Source organism: Chamaea fasciata, unplaced genomic scaffold (assembly GCF_029207755.1).
Source record: "Chamaea fasciata isolate MVZ Bird 193981 ecotype frontalis unplaced genomic scaffold, bChaFas1.0.hap1 SCAF_3, whole genome shotgun sequence".
Taxonomy (NCBI): domain Eukaryota; kingdom Metazoa; phylum Chordata; class Aves; order Passeriformes; family Sylviidae; genus Chamaea; species Chamaea fasciata.
In genome coordinates this window covers 29,270,497-29,296,316 of record NW_027094088.1, presented here as the reverse complement: position 1 = coordinate 29,296,316, position 25,820 = coordinate 29,270,497, and the positions used below count along the sequence as shown (strand labels likewise).

The following is a 25,820-nucleotide window of genomic DNA, read 5'->3' as shown; positions in this document are numbered from 1 at the left end:
GGGTCTTTTTTGTCTTTCTGGATTGCTATGCTTTGTGCTGTCAACACTGCTGAATAACACTGCTCCTGCGGGGTGTGAGCCAGGCATGTGCCAGGGCTCCAAGCTGGGAGCTGTCAGGGGAGTTGACCTCCTTTGCAAAGGGATCTCTTTGCATCACAACTGTGTTGCTGCTGCTTTCTGATATGTGCTTTCCAGCACTTCGCCACCTTTTTCTTTGTTAGTTCTCATGTGAGCTGTGTTGTCTTCCCTCATAGGATGAGAGAGTTAACGGGTGAATGCCAGCCTCCATGAGAATCCTTGAAACTTGGGTAGGAATTGGCCATAGCTCTCTTTACTGCAGCAGCAAAGCTATGAGTAGAGTAACAGCTGTTGAGAAGCTCAGTGTGGTTCTGTCACATGCAGGTGACTGCCACCTGAGGCCAGGCTGTGCTGGGTATCTGTAGGGAGCGGGAACTGAGCGTGGGAGGAGTGTAGGAGATTTGTGGGACACTTAGTGGGAAGTGGCAGACCTGTGAGCTTTACATGCAGATAGAAGTGGAGTTGGAGGAATGGATGGTTTCTGTCACTTGTAGTGAGAGCTATAAACCTTAACTAGCCTTTTAAGCTAACAACATAGGGATAGTTTGAGAATCTTGTAAAAATTCTTGCTACCAGAAAGAGTGATACATATCACAGCATGGAGCTGCACCATTCCCTTGGCTCCCATGCTGCAGAAGTGGTCTTACTTTGAAACACAGTGGTCTGGGAAGTCAAGAAGGAAATGGAAGGATTTAAGACTGTATTTCCATGGTAACACCTTTGTTACCAGACCCATCACCTGCTGAGTGAGGGCTGTAGTGACTTTGTTTTATCTGTATTTTTAAGAAGTGAAATTTATAATATTGAAACCATGACTCCAAGCATGACTGCTGCTATGTTTAATCAGAGAGATTCTTGTTCTCATAGTGGCTTTGAGGATAAATAAACTTAATGGGGTTCTCTCAGGTTTGGAGTATTTTGGGTGGTAAGGAACAGAGTCTGGGTGTTTTTTGCCTAGGAGACCTTTTAAAGACTAATTTTTTAAGTGATGCCATTCCTTTTGTGTCTTTTGCTGTCACAGAAGTGTGATGCCTGATAGGAGAAGTTTGTGTCCCTATATGGTTGTCTATACCGTTGGTAGAACTGAGTCTGTTCTAGTCTGTTTGCAAGAACTTTTTTCTATTTTGGGTGGAATCTAAAAGTATGGTCGTGTTTTTAATCTTGTACCAATATTTGCCCAGAGTTTCTGAGAGCAGACCCAGGGTGGATAGGAGTCTCAACTGTAGGCATTAGCTGTATTCACTTCTCTGGGACTGGGGAACATGGGGTATCTAGTTTCTGATGCCTGTGGACTCCAAGTGTTCAGGTACCATAGGCTTCACTGGTGGTGTATACATACTTTTCTGGATTAATGGTGAAGCATTGGAACTTGCTGGGTTTTTTTAGGGTTTTTTGGTTGGTTGGTTTTTATTTTGTGAACTCCCTGTTTTTTTAATCTTTAGTCTCCTCCTGCAAAAGCATCTCAGCTTAGCCCTGGGAAGAGCAGGGGAAGATTTTGGTAAAGAGTTTTGCACACTCTGACTGCTGCAGAGAGAATTGATGTGGGGCAGATGAGAGAGTGCAGAGAGCCAGTTGTGTTGGCCTGAACCATTTTTTGACCAGTCAAAACAACAACCCTTTTCCAGGGCTGAAGCCAGCCCCACTGCATTTGTCTGTGTAGAGTCCTCTGGTTTACTCCACTTGCAGATGAGGATCCCCAGCACTAGGGTAGTGTATCTCTGCTTTAGTTGTAGTCAGATTTGTCCACAGGTGTAAATTCTTTCCTGAAGCTGTAGACAGTATGGTCAGAACACATGGATGTATTTGTGAGAGTGCAGGTGGATGAGGGAGAGGATTTTAAATGGTAAGAGGACCAAGCATGTGCCTCTTCACACCCATGCACCACTCACATCCTCACTGTTCTAAGTCGTGTGCCTTCCTTGCAAGATCTGGGTAACCCAGTTTAAGCCCATGCTTCTGGAAATGCAGCTCAGTCATTGCTCCTCAGAGTAGAAGCTTGATTTCCATGTTCTTTGGTTAATGACTGCCACCACTTGCATCCTGAGAGTTGCCAGTCACCATGTTTGGCGGTGTATGAGAATGGTAAACACTGAACAGAAATAATGACTGTACTGTTAAAACATTGCAGATTTGGCTACATGGAGTGACTCTCTGCTTCCCTCACATCTGAGGGAACCACTGACAATTAATACACTCTAGGCCCACGCAGAAGATGGCATTCCTGCAAGAGGAATTTTGCTGTCCTTTGCATGGGTAGGCCTTAGAAAACAAGGGCCTCAGGGAGTGCTGTGTGCCACTGGCCCATCCCTGCTTTCATTTACCCAGACAGCTGCTCTGTCAAGCAGGACCATGTTTAAGGGATATGAGCCCTGGGTTTGAACTGTGGCCATGTGCAAGGAAATGGGGAATAGAGTTTGAAGGCAGACCTACTGTGAAAATTAAAAAGGAACAGAGTAACATGGAAAAAATACTCTAGAAAAGCTTTTCCAAACCAGGATGGTTCTTGCTTAGAGTTTAGCTGTTGAAGGACCCCAGCTGTAAACCCCAGATATAGCCTGGTCAGTCACATCTCACCTGTGGATGTCTGAAGATTGAACTGAACTTTAACTCGGCAACTTTCCTTGAGGAGAGAACCAGCCTGTAGTACTAGCATAAATTCTCCCTGTGATACTGAATATCTCTCAAAATTAAAGGAGATCTTGGGAAAGGAGTTACATGTTAATTTGAAGGTCTGCTTGACTCATTCCTTCCTTCTTCCTAATGTTCCATGGCTCAAAACTGCCTTTCAGTGTCTCATCATCTGCCTTGTTTTCCAGCTCCCTCTAATTTAGAGTTTCTTATAATTGGCAGGATGGCACCTCCCTCATTCAAGATCAGGCAGTGTCCCATGGCAACTGCACCAGTTGTTGACCTGGAAAAATAACACTAGGGGAAATTTATTGAAATGTTTTTCCTAAAGCCAAGCAAAAGAAGAGCCAGCAGCAGAGCCCTGTGCTGTAGGTTGCCCATGTCTGTTGCAGCTGCTCTGTAGGCAGTGTGGCAGGGGGGAGGTGAGTACTGGTTTCATTTCTCCAGTCTGAAGTCCGAAGAAATGGAAATCAGTTCCCCATCACAGAGATACCAGTAGTCATTGCTGAGCTCATCCATTGCTCTCTGGTTTTGTGCCAGGAGCCAGGGTGTGAGACCAACTCAGCAAAGTCTCTTTCCAGGGCTCTTGGAAGGGACTTCACTTAGTTGCAGAGATTCCCTGGAGTGGTTGGCCTGTAGTGAACAAGCCTGTGCCACAAACAGCCTTATATGTGCAGCACAGGCAGTATTGGCCTCTGCCAGGGAAAGCACCTTCCTGAAGGTAAAATCCCTCCTTCCTTCCCTCCCTTGCTCCCAGAGGGAGATCGGGAATGATGCCCTTCAGCCTGTGTGCGTTCTTCATTTAAGCTGGGAACAAGGGGTTGCCTGTGGTCAGTTGTATCTTTGTATTATCTCTTCCTCATGAATGTACCTCCACTGCATCAAACCATGCTGTCGGTGTTTTGGGCTTTTAGGACAATGCAGCCTTTAAGTGAAGCCTGTTGGGAGAGTTTTATTCTGCCACAGAAGTGAGATTTCTTATCCTTTGTAAACTCACAGATGATTCTTAATGTCATTGCTTTTGATTGTATGGTAGCAGCATAATTTCTCTTCTGGAAGCCAAACCAAGAGGAACTGCACTTTAACACAGTGGGAATTTTTTATTGTCTGATGCATTTCAGAGCTTTAGACTTTGAGGGCGATGTGACTCTTTAGGACCTGGGCAGTTTCAGCTGCAGTTTATTACTTAATTGACAAGCAGCAGTAGTTTTTTCTTGTATGTCCTAGTGTCTTGCAGGTTAAAACTCCTTCAAAAGTGTAAACTTTACTCTTAAATTTTCCTTAAATACCATCTGGTTATTTTACACCAACCCAGATTTCCTTAGTAGAGGTAGATGAAAAATGAAAGGCATGGGAAAGTTAGTTTGTTTCTGCCTGGCACAGAAGGATTCCTTATCCTGACTGAAGGCATGTCAGGTGCCAGAGCTGAAGCACCCAGGTGTAACACTGAGATCCTCATCAACAGGAGGCTGCCTTCTGATGCATTTACTGAAGAAAGGCTGAAGGGTGAATGGCCATCTGTCCTTTGGTTTTAGCTTCTTTTGTGCCAAAGCTTGTAAACATTAACACATCTATGTGAATTGAAGGTTTTATTCTATTTTCTTCAATTTTGCATGTTAAGGCAGAGAGTGTGTTGAGCACAGTCTTGGCAACTTTTCTAGTTGTTCCAGCTTGAGCAAGAACTTGGACTCTTGTGATACCAAGAGGTGTCTTTCAGTCTTGAAACGGTTCTGCATTTGATGTGTTATGCATGAAGCCATGATCTGGTGGGACTTTTGACATGGAGTTTTCAAATTTTCTGCTACAGCAGTGCCACAGTTCTGAATTTCTGAGGAAAATGGGGCTGTGCTGCCTTGGACAAAAGTAAATCTGTGGCTAATATATGACAGGGACTGTGCAAGGGAGGTGGAGGCCTGAAGACAGTACTGCTGTGTTTAGTGAAATGTTTTTGAATATTTACGAAAAGGTTACCGTTAAAGCCTGGGAAGAGTCAAGGGAGAGAATATTTATCTCCAACTAGTCAGAGCACTAGTATTTGATTCCACAGATCTTTAGTTTTTGCAAAGTCTTATTATCCAGACAGAGAATCCTTTTTTTGATCTTCCATTAATCTTTGCCTGTGTGGGGTATTGTGGCAAGGAGTTTCAGGTAAAAAAATTTTGGCTCTGCAATATTAATGGTTAACCTACTATGAATGTTGGTTCTCTGTTGGGGGACATGAAAGCTAGAGTCTCTTGTTGGAAAGATTTTTCTTTCAGGTGCTATGAAGAAAGCCTCTAGCAAAGCATTTAACACAACTCACAAGTGAATTGGTTGCTTGAGGGACTGGAGAGGGTTCAGTAGAGGAGAGTTACCCATATGAGGCCAAGGGCTGGCAAAATTGCACTTGCACAGGGAAAAGTGAATATTTTGGAAACAGGATCGGTAGACAAAGACCTTCAAATGTCAGTCACTGGCTCAAATCCATCTCCTATCTTAAGCATCTCAAGCCAGTGACATTGTGCAGTAGCTGTTTGACCTGCATGTGCTAGATGTCATTGGCTTTTTTGTGGAAGCAGTGCCATGCCATGTACTGACATTCACATTGTACAGAAACTGAAGCTGCTGGGTTTCCCAGGCAGAGCTGCTAAACCTCACTGAAAACCCTGCCGTGTCCAAATGAAAGGTTTTTATGTGGGAATGAGCCACAGACTAAGGTCAGTACCTCTCAAGTTAGAATGGGAGCCTTAGCTTTTGTAGTGGAGACAGGACCTCTGTCTGTCTGTGCAGCAGCTACACAATGGCACCTCAGTGTCAGCTGTCCCCTCTGTGAACTACCATGGTACAAATAAGGTATTATACCTGCTCTAGGGACAACTGGAAGTCTCTGTGTTTGGCAGTGTTCCTCAGTGCCAGCTGCCTTTATTAAATGATGCATGTGTGTGAACACATACAAGAAAATTGTAGTTGTAGAAGGAAAAACAACGTCCTGCGTTTACTTCAGGAATATGTACAGTGGGGATGAATCTGAGATCGGACTTGCCCAATTCGTCTTTTGACAGTTGAGAACAGAGTTTAAATACTAGCAAGGAAGGAAAATATATTTTGATTTCTCAAAGGGCAGTGTAAATACGGAAGGACAAAAGGTAGCTTTAAAGAAGGAGGGGGAAAAAAGGTGTCAACATGCTTTTGGGGGGAACAAAAAGCCCCAAACACAATCCTGGAGGATGGTCACAAAATAGGTGTGTTGATTTAATAGCTGTCAAATTCAGTATCAATCAGAATTTCTCAACTATTATTGCTTCTCTGCATCAGCAGTGTGTCGTTCATAGACACCTAGTTCAGTGTAGCTGCTCTTTTGTGTCTCTGGGTGGCTGAAACACTACAAAGACATCTCCCCAGGGTAATGGAGGTAAAATGGGTCCAAATCAGTGTAATGGCTGCATGCTTGCCTCCTCTTCCATAAAAGTCAAGCACAGCACATCAGGTGAGTACAATGGAAACACAGCACATAACCTTTTGAAACATATAGCCACTGGATTCTGTTGTGAGCAAGTATTTTGAGGCAGCTAGGAATGATGGCCATGTTTGTTATTCTGAATACAAAGGTGTAAGGAATAATGAAGTTCATCTTGCCATGATCATGTTATTCCAGAACTGTTTCTTATAAAGGTTTCTTTTAAGTATTGCATTTTCCTTTGACTCATTTGGTTTTGGCTGCTGCCAGAGACACGTACTAAGCTGTGTAGCTCAGAGGTTTGATCTAATAATTTCCAGGTAGGCTCTATGCAGCTGAACAAAAGTCACTTTAGTAACAAGGTAGGTAGGATTTCCTCTGTGTAGGAAATTCAGAAGCAGTGTGATCTATCTGACCTATAAAAGCTTGGTTTCAGATCTCTCAGTCCTCTCAAGAGGCAGCTACCAGGTTTGTTCAGTGTTAGACATGTTTTGAGTGAGTAAATACCTGAAGTCCATTGGCAGACTCAGAGCAAATGTTCCTGAAAAGTCTTGATATTGACAAAACACGTGAATTGTTGTTACTCTTGGAGCATTCAGAGGTGTTCAGCGGTACTGTAAATTATCTCCTGGAGGGGACAGCATAACAGTATTGTCTGTGTTTCTGTGAAATCATGTTTCTTTTATTTCTATTAAATACTTCAGGGTTGTCCTGTAGGAAGGCAGGGTAAGTCTGTTCTGTGGTGGATTGTGTGTGAACTTCAAAGGGGAAGTGTGGGTACATACACAGGATGGCTAAAGCTAACGTGCCACTTCCATTTGTGGGTGCCTTGCAAGATGAGAGTGCTGCTGACAGGATGTGTCTTTATCTTGGCAGTGGAGATTTTGGAGATTCAGTTGTCCACGTGATGTGGATGTGGTAGGCCATGATGGTTGTAAGCTACATGTCTGGGAAGTGAAAAGCAGGATATGTTCATTGTATTTGGGAAAGACTTGGCAGTGCAGTGTGGTGGAAACAGCAGTAGGCTGTGTGTTCTGTGTTGCTGAAAGCAAGAGGATACCCTGGGATATTTGGGTTGGGAGATGAGGATGTGTGTACAGGAAGGTGCTATGGCTGGGTGTGTGCAGTTAGGTGCATGCCTACAGGATATGAGAGGGGGAGGGTGGGGGCAGTGGCTTGGGCAGCAGCAGGGCAATGTTCAGTGTTCACAATGAAGCCTTTTCTTTCTCCTTGTCCCCTAGATCTCCTATCCCCCAAGTGATGAGGACAGCGATGACTCTGAGGGAGAGAATCAGGAACTTGCTCAGATCGACAGAGGTAAAGGGATGAAGATAGAAGGATCCTGGGACACTACGGCTGAAGTCAGTTTTTCTTTTCACTTGTGCTCTTGCGAGTGCCTCCTTCTCAGTCCCCAGTGTACCACAATCAGATGCATTAAATCAGGCCCCTTTGAAGCATTTGGGACCTCTCAGGGAGAGGCTGGTGTTATCAGATGCTGCAGTTGCATTTTTACCACCAGAAATAGACATTGATAACCATGTGTTAAAGTCCCAGGGCTGCAGACGTGGGGCAGAGATGGTCCATAATTGTGCCAGCAGCAGAGCTGGGACTAAAAATTTATCTTCTATTCCATGCTTTTGCTCTTCTGTCATCTTTGTTCTGGGTTTCCTCGTCCTTGCTATTTTGAGTTTTAACCTTCGGTTTCTTCATTCCTCTGGACTCATTTCTTGATTATCTCTCTCCCTTCCTCTTTAGACTGGTATTGTGCAGCCCTATTCTTGCATCTAGTGAGAGTCTTTGATAGAGAAGATACAGGTGCTCTGCTGTTGGTTTTGGACTTGATATGAAGTAGCTTAGAGCTGCAGGTGAAATCTGTAGTAAATGCATCTCTTAAGTTATGTTAAGTTTGCCATTAGTGCCCTGTGCCCAAGTTCAAGTGGATTCTTATGCAGAGGCAGCAGAAGTTCAATTTCTGACCCACAGGAATTGTCTAACAGGACATGTCCTGTTAGAATTCAAATCCCTGTTCCGTCTGCTTAGCATAGAAAGTGCTCGGCAGAAGAGATAAAGCATGCTTAGCTTGTGGCTGAAGACAGACTCTCTTCTGTGACAAGTCTTGTGATAGAGGACTTTTATTTCCAGAAGCTAGATCTCATTTATTTGAGCCATAAAGGTGATGCTTAGAACAGCGTAACTTACTTGACTCTTCTGCCCTGAGTGCTGGTCACTAGAAGTTAAGTTTTTGGCCAGAGGCAAGTGCCTAGCCCATTTGCAGAAGACATTTGTAAGCCCATGTCTTCTCCACCTTGAGGAGGTGAGGTGGGTGACAGATCTTTGTTTTTTCTCTGGAAATAGGCTTCCAGGTGACGGTTTGAAAGGGGCAGCATCTAGCTGTCTGGTCTGAACAAAGGTCTGGAAACTTCCAAAGGGAAGCATTCAGCTGGGGGAAGAAAAGGTGGGGAAACAGCTCTGAAGTTTACTTGGGAGGAGATGACAACACCAGGTCAGGAGAAAACAGGCCCTTTTATTAGGCTGTGGGACACAGATCTGCTCTGCCACTTCTCACTCTCCTCCCACTAGAGAGAAGACGGAATTGCACGCTGACTCCTCTGGCCACCAACCAGCTCCAGAACCAGGAGAACCAATGCTGCAAGGTTCGGGCCCTCTTCCATGCCGGCCTTGACCGCCACAGCTCAGAAGAGGAGCTGGAGCGCATCAACCGGGAGTTTGCGGCGGAGAAGCGGAAGTGGTCGCAGGTCAGCCGGCTGGCCTGCTGCAGCGACGGCAGCAACGCCTCCTCCAGCGACGAGGAGGTGAAGAACCTGTGCGCCATGTCCTTCGCGGCAGAGCAGGGTGACGGCCTCCACGCCAGCCCCAGCCCTGTGCTGTTCAGTGCCTCCCCTCCCAAGAGACTCCAGCCCCCGGTGCGCAGCCCGGCCGCCGGACCTTTAATCTTCACAAGCGTGGGGGCGGGCCTTGAGCAAGTCATGCCTTGTAAGAGACATCGACAAGGATATGGGGATAAGGTCAGCAGGCCCAGCCTTGACCTGGAAAAAATGCAGCAGGTAAGACAGAACTTCACGTGAGGAAAGCAGCATTGCTTGAAAAAAAGGAGTGGTAAGCAAAGACAGAAGAAGGTTATTGAGGCAAGGGTCAGTAAATTCACAGGGTTGCTTCTTGTGGTCATGTCTTCAGGGGCATACGTTCAGGGTACTTCTGTCTAGGATAAATTTGGGTAAGTGTAGATACCCCTCCTGAGGGGTGTAAACGCACTGCTTCTTGGGTTGCTCCTGCTACAGCTGGGTTGTTGGTTGGTACCCCATGAGGAAGGCAGCACTTGTACTGTCCAGTTCATTGCAGGGCACAGGAACAAAATCAGTGGCATTTGCTTTCTTCAGGTTACCACTGTTCCATGATCTGACCTACATCACTTACTCCAAAGAAAATTAATTGCTTGGGATGTTTAAACAAGAGCCTTTGGTGAAAGTGGCTGTTGACTTGATGATGATAGGAATTTCCACACTTGTTGACCTCCTTGGGCCTAGATCTTTGTCTCCTAGGAGTTTTATAGTGATGTAAAAGTGCTTTTTTCTCTTCTTAACACTTTACAAACTGCTTACAGTTTGCTCTAGATACAGTTACTCTTGATTTTGCAGGACTTTAGTTTGGCCTGGGACTGAGGTGTGGAAATGCTAGATGTTTGTCTCTGCAGGGCCTGGGAAATGGGGCAGGCTGCCCTGTGCAGCTCCCATCTGGCGCCTCTCTTTCAAAAGGCCTTGCTGTAGAGTTAGTTTTTCACATCTCTTCGTTATTTGTTTTTCTATTTGCACTGGTGTAGTGCCAGTTTAAAAGGATAGCTGCAGACATCTGCTGGCCCTGGTACATTGCAGTAAGTTAAAAACAATTATTTTCAGTTCTGAATTTCCTCTCATTAGGAAAGAATTTTGCTGCCTCTGGTTGGTTGGATGTACTAGTTTTAACCTTGCTTGCAACATTTCCTTTGAGCCTACAAGAAGGACCCTCTAAAAGAAACGACTATGTATTTATTTTCTAAGATCTCTAAAAGTGAGATTTCTATTTCCCTATTACATAGTTGGTTTTTCTCAGTCCTGCTGGCAGCATACATCCCATGAATACATAATGCAGAAACTTGTGTTTTCAGTAGTTTTTTTCACCCCCTTTTTTAACCTTCTAGCCAAGTTTCTGCTCAGAACATTCAAAAGGCCCAGTCTTGCATTTCACATCACCCAAATCTAGTGATACTGACAGACTTTAATTAGTCTCACATCCTTATGAGAGAAGAAGAAAGCTGCTAAGCCTGTGCCCAGCCTTCTATTTTTTCAGAATGCACATGAGTAAATGGGGAAATGTTTCTTTTGGCCCAGGTGATTTCTCTGATTTGGATCCCAGGCATTGCATCTGCCTGCTCTCCCTTAAGCTCCTTTCAACAGTATGTTTAGGATTGTATTGATGAAGGATAGGGGCTAATTTAAACAAGGTTTCCAAACTGTTGGTTTTTCCGGGGGAAACCTTGTGAGAATAATTTGCTTTCCTTGTCCATTTGCTCTCTGTACTTCTGGATTAATTGTGGCAAAGGTTTTTGCAAAAGAAGCTGAAATCTGGAGTGGAGGTGGCAGTGTGTTTTTTAAATAACATTTTTACTGTGGATGTCATTACATTCTGTGGTTGTGGAGTCCATGTTAAAAAGAAAGGATGGTCAGCTGGTGGATTTAATTTGAAAGAAACTGAACTGAAGGCACAACATGACATGACACACACACGCAAAGTGACATGCAGCCTGAATATTGTATTTGGTAATTTGTACTATTTTTATAATTTTAGTTGGTTAACTTTCAGCCAGTAACATCTTTAAGTTTTATGATGAGTCTTTGCTTGCTACCTGTATTTATTTCTCCTATGAAAATCATTCAGGACCTCCATTCCCCACTTATAAAATGCGACCAGAGTGTTTGTTTTTAGATCTCTTTCCATTTTCAAACAAAAATGGCTCTCATTAACTGCCTGGGTGGTGTGTGGCATCATGTGTTTCTTAGGCAGGTAAACAATGCATATGAGGAATGTTAATATTAACCAGGCTACTCTCAGGCTTCATCTGGGCTCTGAATTTCAGGCCATTCTTGCTTTGTGATTCTTACCCTTGCTATCATGTGCTTGCCTGTGAGAACACAGCTGAAAAGTTTATCAGCTAGACATGGTTTTTGAGCAGCAGATGTGGCCTTCACTCTTATCCCTGAGCCTTACTTCCCATTCCTGCAGCTCTGTGCAGCTGACAGATGACAAAGAGTATCAGGCAAGATGAATTTGGGCCTTGAAGCAAGTGTGTTATGAGATAAGAAGATACTTCGGGGGTGTGATGTGGTATGGGTAACTCAAGGGTGGATGAAGAGATGCCAGGTGCTTTGCATCAAGTTCTGTTTATGTTTGATGGTGACGGAATATTGGTCCACAGAGTTGTGGTGTAGAGTGGCTCTGTGTTGGGATATTTAAGAAGATTTTGCTTCCTCCCATGGGTCAGTGGCAGGTGTTGTCCAAATGTCTCCCTGTATTTCAGTGATTTGGTGACCTTTGGTAAAAAAGAGGAGCAAATTTGGCAGACAAGTGGGTTGAGGGCAATCAGAGGGCTTTTAAGGAATTAGGGAATAGCTGTCCTTTCTTAGCCTGTGACTAAATGGGAATCTCCATCATCCATGCCCTTCAGATCAGCCTCCTGCAGCAGGGAAGGCTGTACCAGGAGCAGGTTTAAAAAGCCCTGTTTTGATTAGATGCCAGGCTGTGCCCTTCCAGCTTCACAGGGTACAATAATTCAGCCTTTTTGTGTTCCAGACATGAGTTTGGACAGTTGGCAGATGTATTTCCCACCTTGGCTGTTCAGCTGGCCACCCAGTGTCTCCCTGTTGAGGCTGAGTGAGGATATTTCAATGCAGGCTTTTCTTCAGTTCTCCAAAGGACTAGAAAATGAGCTCAGAGGCCTTCTATTCTTTCCCTTAATTGGGCAGCAATGCCCGGGCCTGTGCAGACAGACGCTCTCATTGCTGCAGTGAGTGCCCTCTCCCAGCACCCCTTGCTCATGGTCCCTGCACAGACACATCGTTGCATGCAGGCCCTGCTGCCAGCCAGTTGCTGTTTAATGAAGCCTGCTGCCACCCTGCATGGCTGCTGCCACTTTAGCATGTCTGGCTTTTTTTGACAATGCTGAGAGCACAAGGTCAAGGAGAAGCAGGAACATCCTTTGGTTCAAGGTGAAGGCACCAGGTTCACCTGAGGCATAAGGAAGTCTCACAAAGACTTCTTGGAGCTGCTGAGCTCATTCCCAGGGGGCTAATTGGTCTTGGCATGTTGTGTAAACAGAGGGGAAATAAAGGATCCTCCTGTGCTATTCAGTGAGACTGCCAGGAGCACCTTTGAAATTTCCTTACAGAAGCTTGTGAAGTCAGCGTATAGCATGTGCAGGGAGAGAGATCTCTTGGAGGGAGAGCAGCTTTGGGGTGGTACAGCAAGCAGTCCAAATTCTTTGTGTGGGTAGGTGGCTGATACAGAAAGCATAATTTTGAAGTACGAGGCAGAGAGTTTGGTTACATGGGTATATTTCCAGGTATGCTGCAAAGTGGTTAAATAGGTTTCATGACTTGCTCAGAGCTTTCTGCCATGGTTTGCCTGCTTGTGTGAATAGACAGAATCAGAAATTCATAGAATACCTTGAGTTGGAAAGCACCACAAGACCAACTCCTGGCCCTGCACAGGATTCCTCCAAGAATCACACCATGTGCCTGAGAGTGTTGTCCAAACGCTTTTTGAACTTGGGCAGGGTTGCTGCCATGACCATTAACCTGGGGAGCCTCTTAGAGTGCCTAACTATGCTCTGGGTGAAGAAACTTTTCCTATATCCTACCTAAACCTCCCCTGGCACAGCTTCAGGCCATTTCCTTGGGTCCTGCCACTGGTCACCAGAGAGAAGAGAAGCAGTGCCTGCCCCTCTGCTTCCCTTCCTCAAGCTAGAAGGAAGTTCTAGACTGCAATGAGGTCTCCTTTCAGTCTCTTCTTCTTCAGGCTAAACAAGCCAAGTCATCTCAGTTGCTCCTTATTTGGCTTCCTCTACAGTGTCAATACCATTTTCTTTTGGAGGCTTAGTGCATTCTTTGAAATGCACTGAGATGCTATTGAATGAGGATGAAAAAGGCTATCAGAGAAGAGAAAAATGCATCCCGTGCTAACATTTGAATTGTTCATTGCAGGCTCTGCACCCCCTTTGGTGGGTGACTAGTTTCAGTGCATGACAGATGAGTGGATCTTCATCTTGACACTGGAGTGGCCTGGATGTAGTGCCTGATGAGAGTCCTGATTTGGGCTTAGCTGTGTAATATCAAGACCATCTTCCTTCCGCTGTATGTTTCAATGCTGGCATTTTGGTTGGACTGAGTACTGGTGGGGTGATCAGCACTGAAAACTTACTTTGAGTCAATACTGGTTGCACAGAGGCTGCAGAACAGCACTCACCACACGTGACCAAGGACCCAGTGTGTGACCCTGGTGCACTGGGGTCTGGGCTTTGGGCTACTAATGGCTCCAGGGTGAGATTTCCATATCCTTAGCACAGCTGGGTTTTGCCCTTGCCTGTCTCTCCAGGACTTGACAAATAGCTTCCAGATAGCTTCCACGTGTGAGCTCATGAGTCCTTTTCACCTCTTGGCCTCCCATTTGAATCCAGGCCTTTTCAGTTCCTGAGAATTGTTACCATCTGTTTGCCCATCTGAGCTTCTCTCTGTGGCGAGAGGGTGCCAGAAAATCTACTGCTGCTGGTGGTGGTAGCTTCAGCACAGTCTCTGCCCTGGGCCTCACTCTCCAGAGTGACTGAGTGGAGTTCAGGGGCCTTTACACCAGTTCTTAAGGGGCCCAGTACCAGAACTTGTCTCTCAGGTGTGGGAAGTTGGGCCATAGCAGTTCTTTGTCTGTGGGCTTGTTGAAGCAATGTAGTAAAGAAAGTGTTGCAGAAACTGATTGCATCAGTGCAGAATGAGAAATTCTGCTTCTGGTAACCTCCTGCAATTTTGCTTCAATTTTTCACCCCCAGAAATATGCTGCAGCAGATGTTCTTCCAGCACAGAAGTGCCTGTCTATCTTGACCCTTACAGTGTTTGGCACTGAAGTGGCCAGCAAACAAATGCCACGTGTGGCTGCTGCAAGGCAGTCCTAGCATAAGGAAATTTGGGGCTGAATATGATCAATGACATTGTCTGGTCTCCTGTCCTGCAAGGATGTAGTTCCATGGTGGGAGGCTCTGGGACTCTAGGCATGTACCATTTGAGTGGGGCTTGGTACAGATGTCTTGTTCTTTGCATCTTTGGAGGAGCTAAGGAGATAGTCTCTTGTGGTTTGATCTCAGTTGTAAAGACTGGCTCAGTGCCAGCCAACTGATGTCCAGTTTGCTGACAGCAGACATTGATAGTCTGACAGTGGTGGAGAGAGGGAGGGTGGGGAGAAAATGTGCTGTCTGGGAAGTGGAGAGAGACTCAATAGCAGGGGAAACTCCTCAATAGCATGAAGTACTCCACCTAGCCCCAAGGAGGTGATTATGACTCTGCCAGGCAGCTGATACCTCCGTCTCTATGTCTCCTAAGTGTTCCCTGGATGGTTATCTAATTCATGCAAAAACATTAGGAAGTGCCTGTGTGCAGCTGCAGCTGGATGAATCAGAACATAAGAGAGCAGTAACCCATGTAGAACTTGGCCTAGCTGCTTCTTAGAAAGCATAATGATTTCCTCCTGAAAGAGGCAAGTAAGTTGACTATGTCTTCTCACTGATAGTAAAGTTCGTCTTGCTGCCAGCTTGTAAATGCCAAAGGCAAGGCAGGCAGGATAATCCAGTCCTATTCCTAAACTCTCAGCATCAACCAGTGTGCCAGAGATTAGAGCATTCCCACAGAATGGTTGAGGTTGCAAAGACCCTCTGGAAGTTATACAGCCTGTATGTCAACAGCTTCTTCTCGAGGATCTGTGTTCTCTGTGCATTGCTGAAATACAGAATTAATTTTAGTGCAAGTCCACTCCAGTTCTGCCTCGCCTCATGGCATCTGTTGATACTGTGTTCACCTTTCAGTTGTGCTGCCAGCAGACTTTCATTCTGAGCTCACACCTCTCTTTGCACCTCTTCCACTGTTGTGTGAGCTCTGGCACAGAATGTGTTGTCCATTCCTAGAGCCAAATGCTTCTGTTCTTCTCCCTTGATGTTTTCCTTCCTTGTTTTGACTCAGTGTGGTTTTTTTTTGTTCTGGTTTTGTAACGTGAAAAGGGGCAGCAGTTCAAGAGAGAGATGGACAAATGAGCCTCTGTCTGGAAATACTTATCGATCTCTTTTTCCTGGAATATGTGACTGTGGAATTTTGCTGCCTTTTTCTGGAAGCTTGCATGCTAGTGAATATATCTGTCTGGACTACCAAAGGAGGGTGAACCAGTAGCTAGAATATATGCTGAGACATCTGAAGTGCGGTTCCTTGAGGTACTGCTGTGAATCATGCAAGACAGAAGGGGTTAGTTTGGTCAGGGTCAGGTGGAGAACACCAGAGAGCTTGGTTGAGCAAAAGGAAGATGAGGGAAGGAAATTTGATGTGGCTGAAGTTTGAGAGGCAGGAGAGATCTGTGGAATAGGAAGGTTAAGAATGGTGGAGAAAGAGTATTTTTGTTGTATTAAGATTCCCAAAGGGACAATAATAGCACCTGGCATAAGTGGCAGAAAATTATGAGCCTGAGGTTAAAGCCAAGGGCTTATCATTTAGATTGGCAGGCTTGCTGGCTGCCTTCCCAGCTCTGCTGTCTTTCTTTTTTTCCCTCAAAGCTCTAAAGCCTGGTAAGAAGGTATTAGACTAGAGCTGAGTCTTTGGCTGCAGTGTAAAGAGAGGAGATCAAATGGGCATATGGGCACCACTGGCATGTGGTCTTGGGATGTGACTCGGGGAGAAGTCCTGGGTGATGCTGGTGGTGCTGTGTAGGACTTGAACTCTTTGGTCTGACTCTGATGGTTAGGTAAGCCTGGGAGGGGCAAGTTGGGAAGGAGGTAAAGCACTTCCACCTGAAAGTTTCTGCCAGAAACTCTGCACGTGAATGGACAGGGTTTGGGTTTTGACCTCTAGCATTTTGCTTGCAAAGCACCACATAGAATGGTTCCTACTGAACTAATAGAAGGAAAAGCCCAGTCTCCCATGTCTATTGGCAGTGTTTTATGGTGGGCTGCCAGCTGGCCACTGGAAACATCACTCAGCAAAACTGAGAGCTCCTAACTACAGCAACAACACAATTGGTTAAAATGCGATTAGATGTGGGGTGAGCAGCAGTCAGAGTGGTGCTGGATTGGATCCCCAGGGGTGGCCATCCTGTAGCATATCACTGTTCTATCTCTTGTGTGTTGACTTCTGCAGGTCCTTTTCAAATAAGGTTTTCTGGAGGATATTTTCTTTCTTGTTTTGACACAGTACCGTGCAGGAGGATAGTGTTGGCATGTTGTTTCCCAGTCCCTGAGTTCAGCTCAAGTAATCTCAAGAGCCTGACAGATTAAAAAGTTTGCTGCAACCTGTGTGTATTTTTCAAAAACACCAGCTTGGAGATGCTGCTTGGAAGTGAATGAAGGTCAGGACTTTGTCTACAGTGCTCTCCTCTTCTGCAGTAGGGCTGGATTGTCCTCACCTCCCCCAGCCTTGATGTGTCTGGACTAGAGGGGCTGCCTGGGTTGGGTCCCAATGTGGCTATTGAGTTGGCCAGATACCTCTCCCTGCCCGCTCCTCCCTCAGCATGTGGCTCCTTGTGATACAAATGTCTCATCCTTGCCTGGGGGGAGAAGGAGTCTGCAGGCGGCTCCACCATATGCTGTCGCTGCCCAAGTTGGATTTGGTCTGCGGATGAATGGATCTCCCTTCAGGCATAATAAGTTGTATCTTTTGCTTGTAGCAACCTCAGAAAAGGAGAGAGCCTTACAGTTTAGCTCTTTGGAGGGCCAGTGAAGTGGCTTGAGGAAACTGGGGAGGGTGAATGGCTATTTAGAACCAAGCTGGTTGTTCCTCATATAGTCCAGAGGGCATTTGATGGTGGTGGCAGTTTTCTGCTTGCTTTTCTGAGTGTGTTGTATCGGTTAAGAAACTGAAATTAGCAGTAGAGATAGATTAGGGTTTTTTTTTTCTCTTTGTTCCAGCTTTACCACCACTAAGCGTTGAATTCCCTTAGAATTCAGCAGCCACAAGATAACAGGGGCTGCTGTTGCTTAGAATTCAGATGGTTAAAAGGCTTGTGCAAAGCACTGTACAGAAGAGATGGTAACAAGGAATGGAAAACAAGAGCTTGGTTCTCCTTAGCTTTTCCCTGGCATTGCTTAGCTCTGTATCTGTGAAGCAGAACACCTTCCTTGCCCACCACGGCTTGGCACTGGAGTCTGAGAGGTGACACTGGTGTGCTTTGCACCCTGCAGTCTCCCATGGGGCACTGCCCATGAGTGAGAAGGAAGAAGGGAAGGGGTAGGTGAGTGCAGTAACAGCAGGAGCAGGGCAGTCATGTGATGGTGCTGATTAACTATTAATGCCTGGCGTTTGTGCTCCAGCTTGTCACCACACAGTTGAGCAAGCAGTTTGTCCAGGGCATGTCTTGAGTCTTGAAAACGCAGCAGCCATTAACTGCTCAATAGGCAGGAGCTGGCTCAGCTTTTAAGGCCAAGCCTGTGACTAGAGTAAACACTCTAGGAAATGCTGTATTTGAGACAAGCTTTGGCGTGGTAGAATAGCCAGCCTGGCTGTCAACAGCCCAGCTGTCCTTGGCGTGGGCTGGGGTTTAGCTCTGATTTTCTGCCTTAGCTGTGAATAACCTCTCCATTGTTGGATCACATGAGAACCGCACTGCTGGGCTCTGCTTGAGCTTTCTTTCAGCCTGTTGATGTCAATGGGAATTTTGGGCATTGGTCCACAGCTCATCTCTTAGGAGGAGACACTCAATAGAGGCTTCTACTTCTCATGTAGATGGAGACTGAGTTAAATCAGAGCAGATTCCCTTGTAAAACTCCCTGCCCCTTTTCCAGAGCTGTGAGCCCAGATATGCTTCTTGCTGAGCTGCAGTTTGTTGTGAAGTAATGATGCCCAATAAGGGAGAGACAAACCCTCCCTCTTCAAGCCAAAAATCTATGTAACAATGCTTTTCCTAAATTAAAGACTTCAAAAACATAGGTGCCCTAAGGGCCACAGGTAAACTGAAAATAAAACACAAATGAAGACACTTAAGAGAAACCCTATGAAACTTGCTGGTTTTCCTTACTGCAAACAATCTGTTTGGATTCCTGCTGGACTTCAACTCCTTATGCAAAGCAGTTTTCATAGGAATGAATTTGCAAAACTGAGCTTTGTCTAGAGAGTTAGGAACTTATTGTAAACGAAGTCTGTGGTCATGTCTATACTAGAAAAAACTGTATTTTTAATTCAAAAACATGCTTGAGCTTTAAAATCCTGACGTATGCTTGCAAGCTGTAATTTCACCTTCACGTGTTTGATTATGGAAAAAACAGGTTGATCCGCTGTACAAAGGATACAACCCTAAAATGCTTTGCAAGTTACTTTGCAATCTTATTGTAAGCATGCTCTTTTTGACAGCATAAACAAAATAAAAATTTGTCTACCTGTGAAGGCTTTAGAAACTCCCTGTCTTGCCTGTGTCTTCAGAGGCTCATCAAACAATCCTACAGGCTCTGCCATGGTGGTATGTGGGCCTAATATGATTAAGAAACAAGGAACGGTTTTTAAAAAATCATTTTCCAAATTTCCAATCTAGTGGATCTGTGTAATTCCTAGTATAGGTAGGAATATCTTTAAAATAGAGCTAGTCAGATGTCTGATTTTTCTCACTTCTGTAAACCTGTTCCTTGTTATGTTTCAGGTGATGTGGTTTGCAGCTGGGAGAACCACCATAGGTCAGGGAATGCTCTGAGTTTGTTCAGGAAAGTTTGTTGCTGGTGCTGTTTACTGTAAGTGCCAGAAAGGCAGGCAGACCTAATACAAGAACATGCTGTACCTGACTGGATGATAAGACTGTATATTGATCATACCTTGAAGTGAGTCTTAATCTAAGTTGCAGTGCTTTGTTCAGAGCTCTGGTGGAAATATCACAGTGAGTTCATGGTATGTTTATTTTCATTGTAGTACTGTATTTGGTGTGCTATCCAATCAAGTTCTTAACTAATTTTCAACTTAATATAATTTCTTGTCATTCTCTGAATAACGTAACCAACCCTATTAGTTTCTAATTACTGTTATTGGAATGAATGCGATTACAAGCACTGAAAGTGGTGCTCTTGGAAAATATTTTCTAAGCCGGGGGACTTACAACTATTCTAGCGTTCTTGTCTTTTTTCTTTTAAAGTACACCAATGTTCTATTCAAGCCTGACTGCTACAAGAAGTGTGAAAGTCATTTTTTCTGTGCTAGTTCGTCCCGTTTGCATTTTGCAGACTCTTACTAAGGGCAGTTGTGCTACACAGCCTATGGACTCTCACTAGAGCTGAGTGAAACAGTAAACCACAAGAAGCTGAAAAAAAGCCAGATTGCTGTCTCATGGTGGGGCTGCTGGTAGGGTTAGAGGTAGAAAGCAGCTGTAACTACTGCTGCAGCTGTGAGACTTGCCTATGTTGTTCAGTCCCCTGTATAAAACTCTGTACTGAGCTGAGGCACTGGTTCATTTGCTTTCCAGATGCAACATCTGAATCATTCAAACACCCTCAAAACTATTCATATAAATGAGTGTAAACTTTTGCTTTTATTATTAACTTTTCTCTGCACAGAGGATCCTAATGAACTTAGCCTTGAGACATTGTGGTCTTTTTTAATGAGCTAATCTGAACTTTTGTCCTTCTACAGTGTGGTAGAGTGAAGGGAGCCCTCTTGGTCCTAGGGCATGACCATTTTGCAAGCCTGAGATGGACCAAAATCCTGAGCTGAAAGGAGGAAACACTGATATGATTTATGCATTAGAACTGACGCATGTCTTATGAACACTGATGTTTTATACAGGTTCTGATATGAATCTTGGAAGCTACTGAGTTTTGATGGTTTATTTCCAACTATTTGGAAAATGGATCTTGATGCAGACAATGGAGTGGCATGCTTGAGAGCAGCAGTTCTCCTACAAATACTTCATGCACAGCTCTGAGGGTTGCTGGGCTCTGCTAACACCTGTTTAAAAGGGCAGTGAGCTGCTTCTGGCTCTGATGGTGCCTCAGTGTCCTCACATAGGGGAGTTGTAAAAAGTTGGCAGGAGTAATGTGTATCCTCTGCTGGTACCCATGGGCAAGTAGAGATGCCGAAGCTTACTCAGCTCATTGGAGTGTCCAGGGAGAAACACTGCTGAATTGGTTGTACTGTTTCTTGCACTGGGGATGGTTCCCTGGGCCAGCTTCATACCATCTCAAGCCATGTGCACCTGTGAGGAGGTGAATGAAGGGATGCAAAACTGTATCAGAATCTCCAAGTGCTGATCAGCAGTGCTGAAGGGAACTCTGTGCCTGCTTAAGGGGAAGGACAGTGCAGCAGGCAGGAGATACTGGCTCCTCTGAAATACTTGCAAGCTGTTCCCATGGGTACAGGCCTAGGCTAGCCCTTTCAAAGTTGGTAGGTTGAACTCCATCACAAGTTCTGAGTTTCAACACTCAAGCACCACCTGAGCAAGACGCTGTGTCCTGTGCAGTGTTGTGCTGCAAGGCACATGTGGGCAGGCCCTACTGCATGTGGGCATGAGAGAGCAATCTCCAAGCACAGTCATTAGTTATGTTCTGCATAAATGGATTAGCTCCCTAGAGTAAGAGGCCTTTATCCTGTTAGCTGGCTAGGTGCTTCAGCATGTTCCCTTGTCACTGATGTGTAAGTGAGGTTCAGTGGGGAAGAGGAGCAGGGGGACAAGGAGGCCATTGGGTGAGGAATGTGGGAACAGTTGGCTTTTGTCATCATTTCTCTCTGTGGTGATTAGTGTTTTACTACTCCCATTTCATGGATGTCTATTTGTAGGCAAAAATGGTATCTCAGGTTTGCTAATCATCTTCTGGTCTCCAGTTTCTAATGTAGTATTTGTTTCTTTTCATGTGCTCATGCCAACACATGAAATTTCCCAAATAGGCATAGTCATGTGAAAGGAGAATATGCCCAAATGTTTTGCAGGGCAGTGCAGATATGAAACGTGTGTGTCTTGGGAGGAGGAGAGGGGTTCTGTTGCGCTGTGTTCAGAGCCTAAGCAAGCCCTGTGGCTTGGGATGTTTGCTTCTTTAAGGCAGGCTTGTTTTGGCTTTCCAAAGCTGTTTACGTAGTCAGTCTGCATTTGGCTTTTTCAAAGTTTCCCCGCTGTCCATGAATCCAAGTTCTCATCTGAAGATGTGACCTTATGTGTTTTCTGCTTAAAGTTCCACTTGCGAGTGCTCCCAGCAGCACCAGATGAACCCAAGGCAAGGGCTCCCACAGGGTAATGTCCTTTGCACTCAGCTGGAGAGCGTGGGAGGCAATTCAGAGCCACCTTTTGAGGTTCCTATTGTGAAGATCCAGGCCACTGACAAATCCTTTCTTCATTTAGTGCAATGAGTATATCTCATGTTGCCCTATTTTTGAGAAGCTCCACTAAGACCAATCCACTGGCTAAAAATCTGATGAAAAGGTACGTATTTCAGATTCTCCTCAGAGAAACCCACTGATCTTCACTGGATATTTTCTCTGGTGCATTATGTAGATTTTGTGTGGGTTTTATACCTCCTGAAAAGTTCCTTGTGCTAGCTTTAGGGCACAGTTTTGGATTAACAAACAAGCATTTAAGTCCAAGAATTTTTATTTTTAAGCACAAATACTTCAAATGAACATCTAAAATGTTCTAGTTGTGTCAAAACAAGGCAATAAATGGGCTTAAAAATCTAGACTTGCAACCATTTTGAGCTGGCTGTTTTGGCCTATTTTTTCCTTTTGCCCTCCACACAGACATCTATCCTTTCATGTGGCAGACCTGTGTGAGCATGCAGTCTCTTCTGGAAATCTGGTGTTCCACATGCTTGGCTGTTCACTTTGTGGCTGGTGTGCACAAGGCCCTGTGGCATGCACAGAGCATTTGGAATGTCTTGTAGTTTTTTCAGTTGCTCAAGGATAGTGCAAAGGCACACATTTTTGTCCCTGTGTCCTCTGGGTTTGGAGCAGTCATCTGTGGATTCTCTTCCTCTCCATGTCCCTGTAATGTCACAGCTGACAAGAGTTAGTACCTTTCAGTGATTTTAGTATTTTTCTTCTTCTTTCCCAGGATATACAGCTGTGTGATTTTTCAGAGCTCTCTCTGTATCTCCCTGCTTAAAGGGGAACTGTGTTTACTCTGTTGCCTCTCCTGTGTTCGTGTCTTAAACCCCTTCTTGGGGCACTTGGGGACAGCATTTAAACAGCAAAGGGTGGCTGCTTGTTTCAAGTCCCCCAGCACTGCCATGTCCCATGTGCTGCAGCGACAGTGATGAGGGGAATGGGATGAAGCTGCAGGAGGCAGTGTGCCTTCTGCTCTAGCTGTGCCTAAAGCAAAAAGTCTGTGGGGAGGGAGGGCTTTGGAATCATGTCTAAGCCAAGGCCTCAGTTAGAAGTGAGATAAACTATAGAGACATCAGATGATATGTTAGACTAGACTGGACATTCCCTGTGGACAACTTTGGAGCCAAGGCCGGGAAGGAAGCAGTCATGTTGGCCGCCCTGAATTAAAAGCTTTGTAAGCTTTTTCTCTGGAGCTGCCACCATGCCTGCCAGCTGTGAAACTAGACCCCCAGTCCCTTCCTCCTTTCCCAGACTCTAATGAGGAGGAGGGGCAAGCCCAACATTTGAACTTTGGTAGCTTTGGCATGTGCAGATGAGTGATGGGGAATTAATGAATCCTGCCCTTTCTTTACATTTTTGTTACTCCACAGGTGCTGGAGTTTTTGGTCAGGTCTATTTCCTGCACAAATGGAGCTTTGCGTTTTTTTTCAGGCCTCAGAGAAAACTCAGTGAGGGATTTGGGGTTGGCATGGAGTGAATAGATGAACCATCTGATGTACCCTGCAGATCAGCAGACTCAGACTCTGCCAGACCAGCAGGGAAAGTGGCTGCTGAGCCAGAGATCTTCCACAGAGAGTGTTCGCTTCCTCCATCACCAGATTCCAAACAAAGGGCTGGTATAAAAGGACCAGGGCAAATAGGGCTCGTTTTACCTGTTCCTAAAGGGACAGGGCTTCTCTACAGGTCCAGAGTATATCTGGAAACTGTATGCCACAAAAGAGACAGAGGAGCAGTAGAAAACCAGACTCACCTACAGACAGGCAGGCAGTCTGTTTGCTTAGACCACAACTGTGTGAGTAGGTAGCTGTGTTTGTGTTAGCTGTGGCTCTAGTGTGATATGCAGGGAAAACTTCAAAAAGCAGCCTGTAATTTGAATAATTCAGTCTGTTCTCTGGGCCTTGGGGATAGTGGGAATTCAGATGTTCTGCCAGGTGGCAGACCTTGCTGGCCAGACTTCAGCTCACTCTCTTCTGTAGCAGGCATTGACCAGGCCCAGGAGCCTGGTGCCACTTTGCAGTGATCACTTGCACATCCTCTTTCTGGACTGTGGTGCAGCTGGGCTGTGCTTATTTAGTGAGCAGTTACTGGTGAGACTGACTTGCTGTTCTGCCTGTTTGTATTTGCTGTAGGCTGTCACCCATTTCTCTTCAGCAGTGATAGCTGAGCCCTTCCTAGTAGTGCATAAAATGAGGTGATTAATGATACCATGTTGGAAAGGATTTTGGTGACCACAGGAATTACTTTGTTTTCGTTTTCATGGTCCACTGTTAGCTGAGTGCAAGCCCTTGCAGTACATCTTTTTTTTGTAAGGCTTTGCCTGGCTTTTTTTAAAATTTGAATTTGTTCTCAATGATCACATAATAATCAGCATTTCCTCTGCTGCTTTGTCCAGATGCCCTAAGCTGTCAGTGTTTGCACTGTATGGAGGCTGTGGATTTTTGGCCATTGCTGGCAGAGGTGCTGCCTGGATAACTGGGACTCCCATCTTGGTAGAGATGGGAGCCCTTTATGACCATGTTAAGAGATCAAATGTGTTGATGTTTTGAAGGAACTTCAGATGGGCTGAGGATAAATGTGGCAAAAAAAGCATGAATGACTAATTCAACTGAATATTAACTAGAAATAACTTTCAAAAGAGTTAAGAGGTTTTTCAGGATGTTCCACAGTATTGCCACAGCTTAGTGTTTGGATGCTGGGGTTTGTTTTTGTAGGAGGAGACTCTTGGCCAAGCCATTTGAGTTGGCCTTTATTTTAAATGCTGTGGGGCTGTTAAACTTCTGATGGAGAAGTCTGGAGACTGTGACTGATGATAATTGTAATTTAAAGCTATAGCTGAACTATAGCCTCCAGTTGCTGTGCTGTTTCAGAGGCTGAGCAGGGAGCTTGTCTGTGTCTGGTACACAGGTGCACTGGATAGTGGCTTTGCACCCCTGGGCCCAGGCAGTGGGTGATCCCCTGACACAGGGCATCCCTGGTGGTGCAAATGCAGAGTACCCTCAGGTGCCTGCTGGGAGAGCTTGGCCCCCTGGTTTGTCTGCCAATTTAAGTCATGTGTGCCTGAGAGCCTGAGCCTGGGTGGGGGTTGGTGTCAGCTGGAGTTGCTTCAGCTTAAAAGCAGTAAGGAGGAGCCTGTGACTTACTTTGTTTTCTGTGCAGTTTTTGTACTGCAGGGCTAAGAGGTGGTGCCTGTGTCCTAACAGCGCTTCTCAGTGCCAAGGAATTAAAAACCCAGTCCAAAATCAACCTACAAATTAGTTTTAATTTTTTCCCCCTTGTTATTCTCCTAAACTTATTGGGATGGCAGACCTGGCTTTGCTCCTTGTAGAAAACCCATCGCTGCGCTGGTGAAAGGACAGGAACCATGGCCCTGCTCCCTTGCGGCCTGCTATGTTGGCATGAAGCACTGTTCTCCTGGGTGGAGGATTTCTCAAAAGCAGAGGACACTGGCTGTGGTGTTTAAGCCTGAAGGTGCACGGAGCTGTTGGGTTGGGAAAACACTGAAAATGTCAGCCTTGCTGCTGAGCTGTGTCTGGGGCTGTGCTGGGGTTCCACATCTGGCCTGTGTAAGCAGTGCCTTTGGGGGTAACTGATCCCACTCCTTTAATTCAGCCTGTGCTCTAAAAAGGACCTTGCTGGTTTGCTCCGCTTCATCAGGAGCGTGAGGCTGCTGCTGGTTTGCCTGCATGTGCCTCCCTGCTCCGGTGGGCAGCAGCTGTGGGCCCCACCCCTGCGGCCCCTGTGCTGTGACAGTGCCACGCCGTGGGACAGAGGTGGGACCTGGTCAAGCAGAAGCCTGCAGCCACAGTGTGCTGCACAAAGGCCACTTTGTGCCGCACCCTGACCTCAACTGCCCTCTGTGCTGCAGCTGCACCCCTGCCCTGTGCCTTAACCCTCTGCAGCTTTCCCTGCCCCAGCGGTGCTGCATGGACAGGCTTTCATCAGCAGCTGGCTGCTGGGCAGAGCTGTTCCTCCTGGCCCAAACCTGTCTCTGAGGGCTGTTAGAGCAGGCTCTTGGCTCTGAAATGCCTTCCCAGGGGAGGAGGGCCATAGGGCTGTGCTTCCCTGGCTGGCTCACTGTGTGAAATGGGATTGGCATCAGGCTG

At 45.7% G+C, this 25,820-nt stretch overlaps 1 protein-coding gene across 6 annotated transcripts in view; it reads left to right on the top strand.

The window, feature by feature from the left end:
- Positions 1–25,820, top strand: part of LOC136286649 (uncharacterized) — a 105,883-nt gene that overhangs the window by 12,105 nt on the left and 67,958 nt on the right. For all 6 annotated transcript variants that reach the window (XM_066178454.1, XM_066178451.1, XM_066178455.1 and 3 more), the window contains 2 exons: positions 7,384–7,459; positions 8,723–9,207. In XM_066178454.1, coding sequence (XP_066034551.1) covers positions 7,384–7,459; positions 8,723–9,207 — 561 coding nt within the window. The remainder of the gene's footprint in view (positions 1–7,383; positions 7,460–8,722; positions 9,208–25,820) is intronic.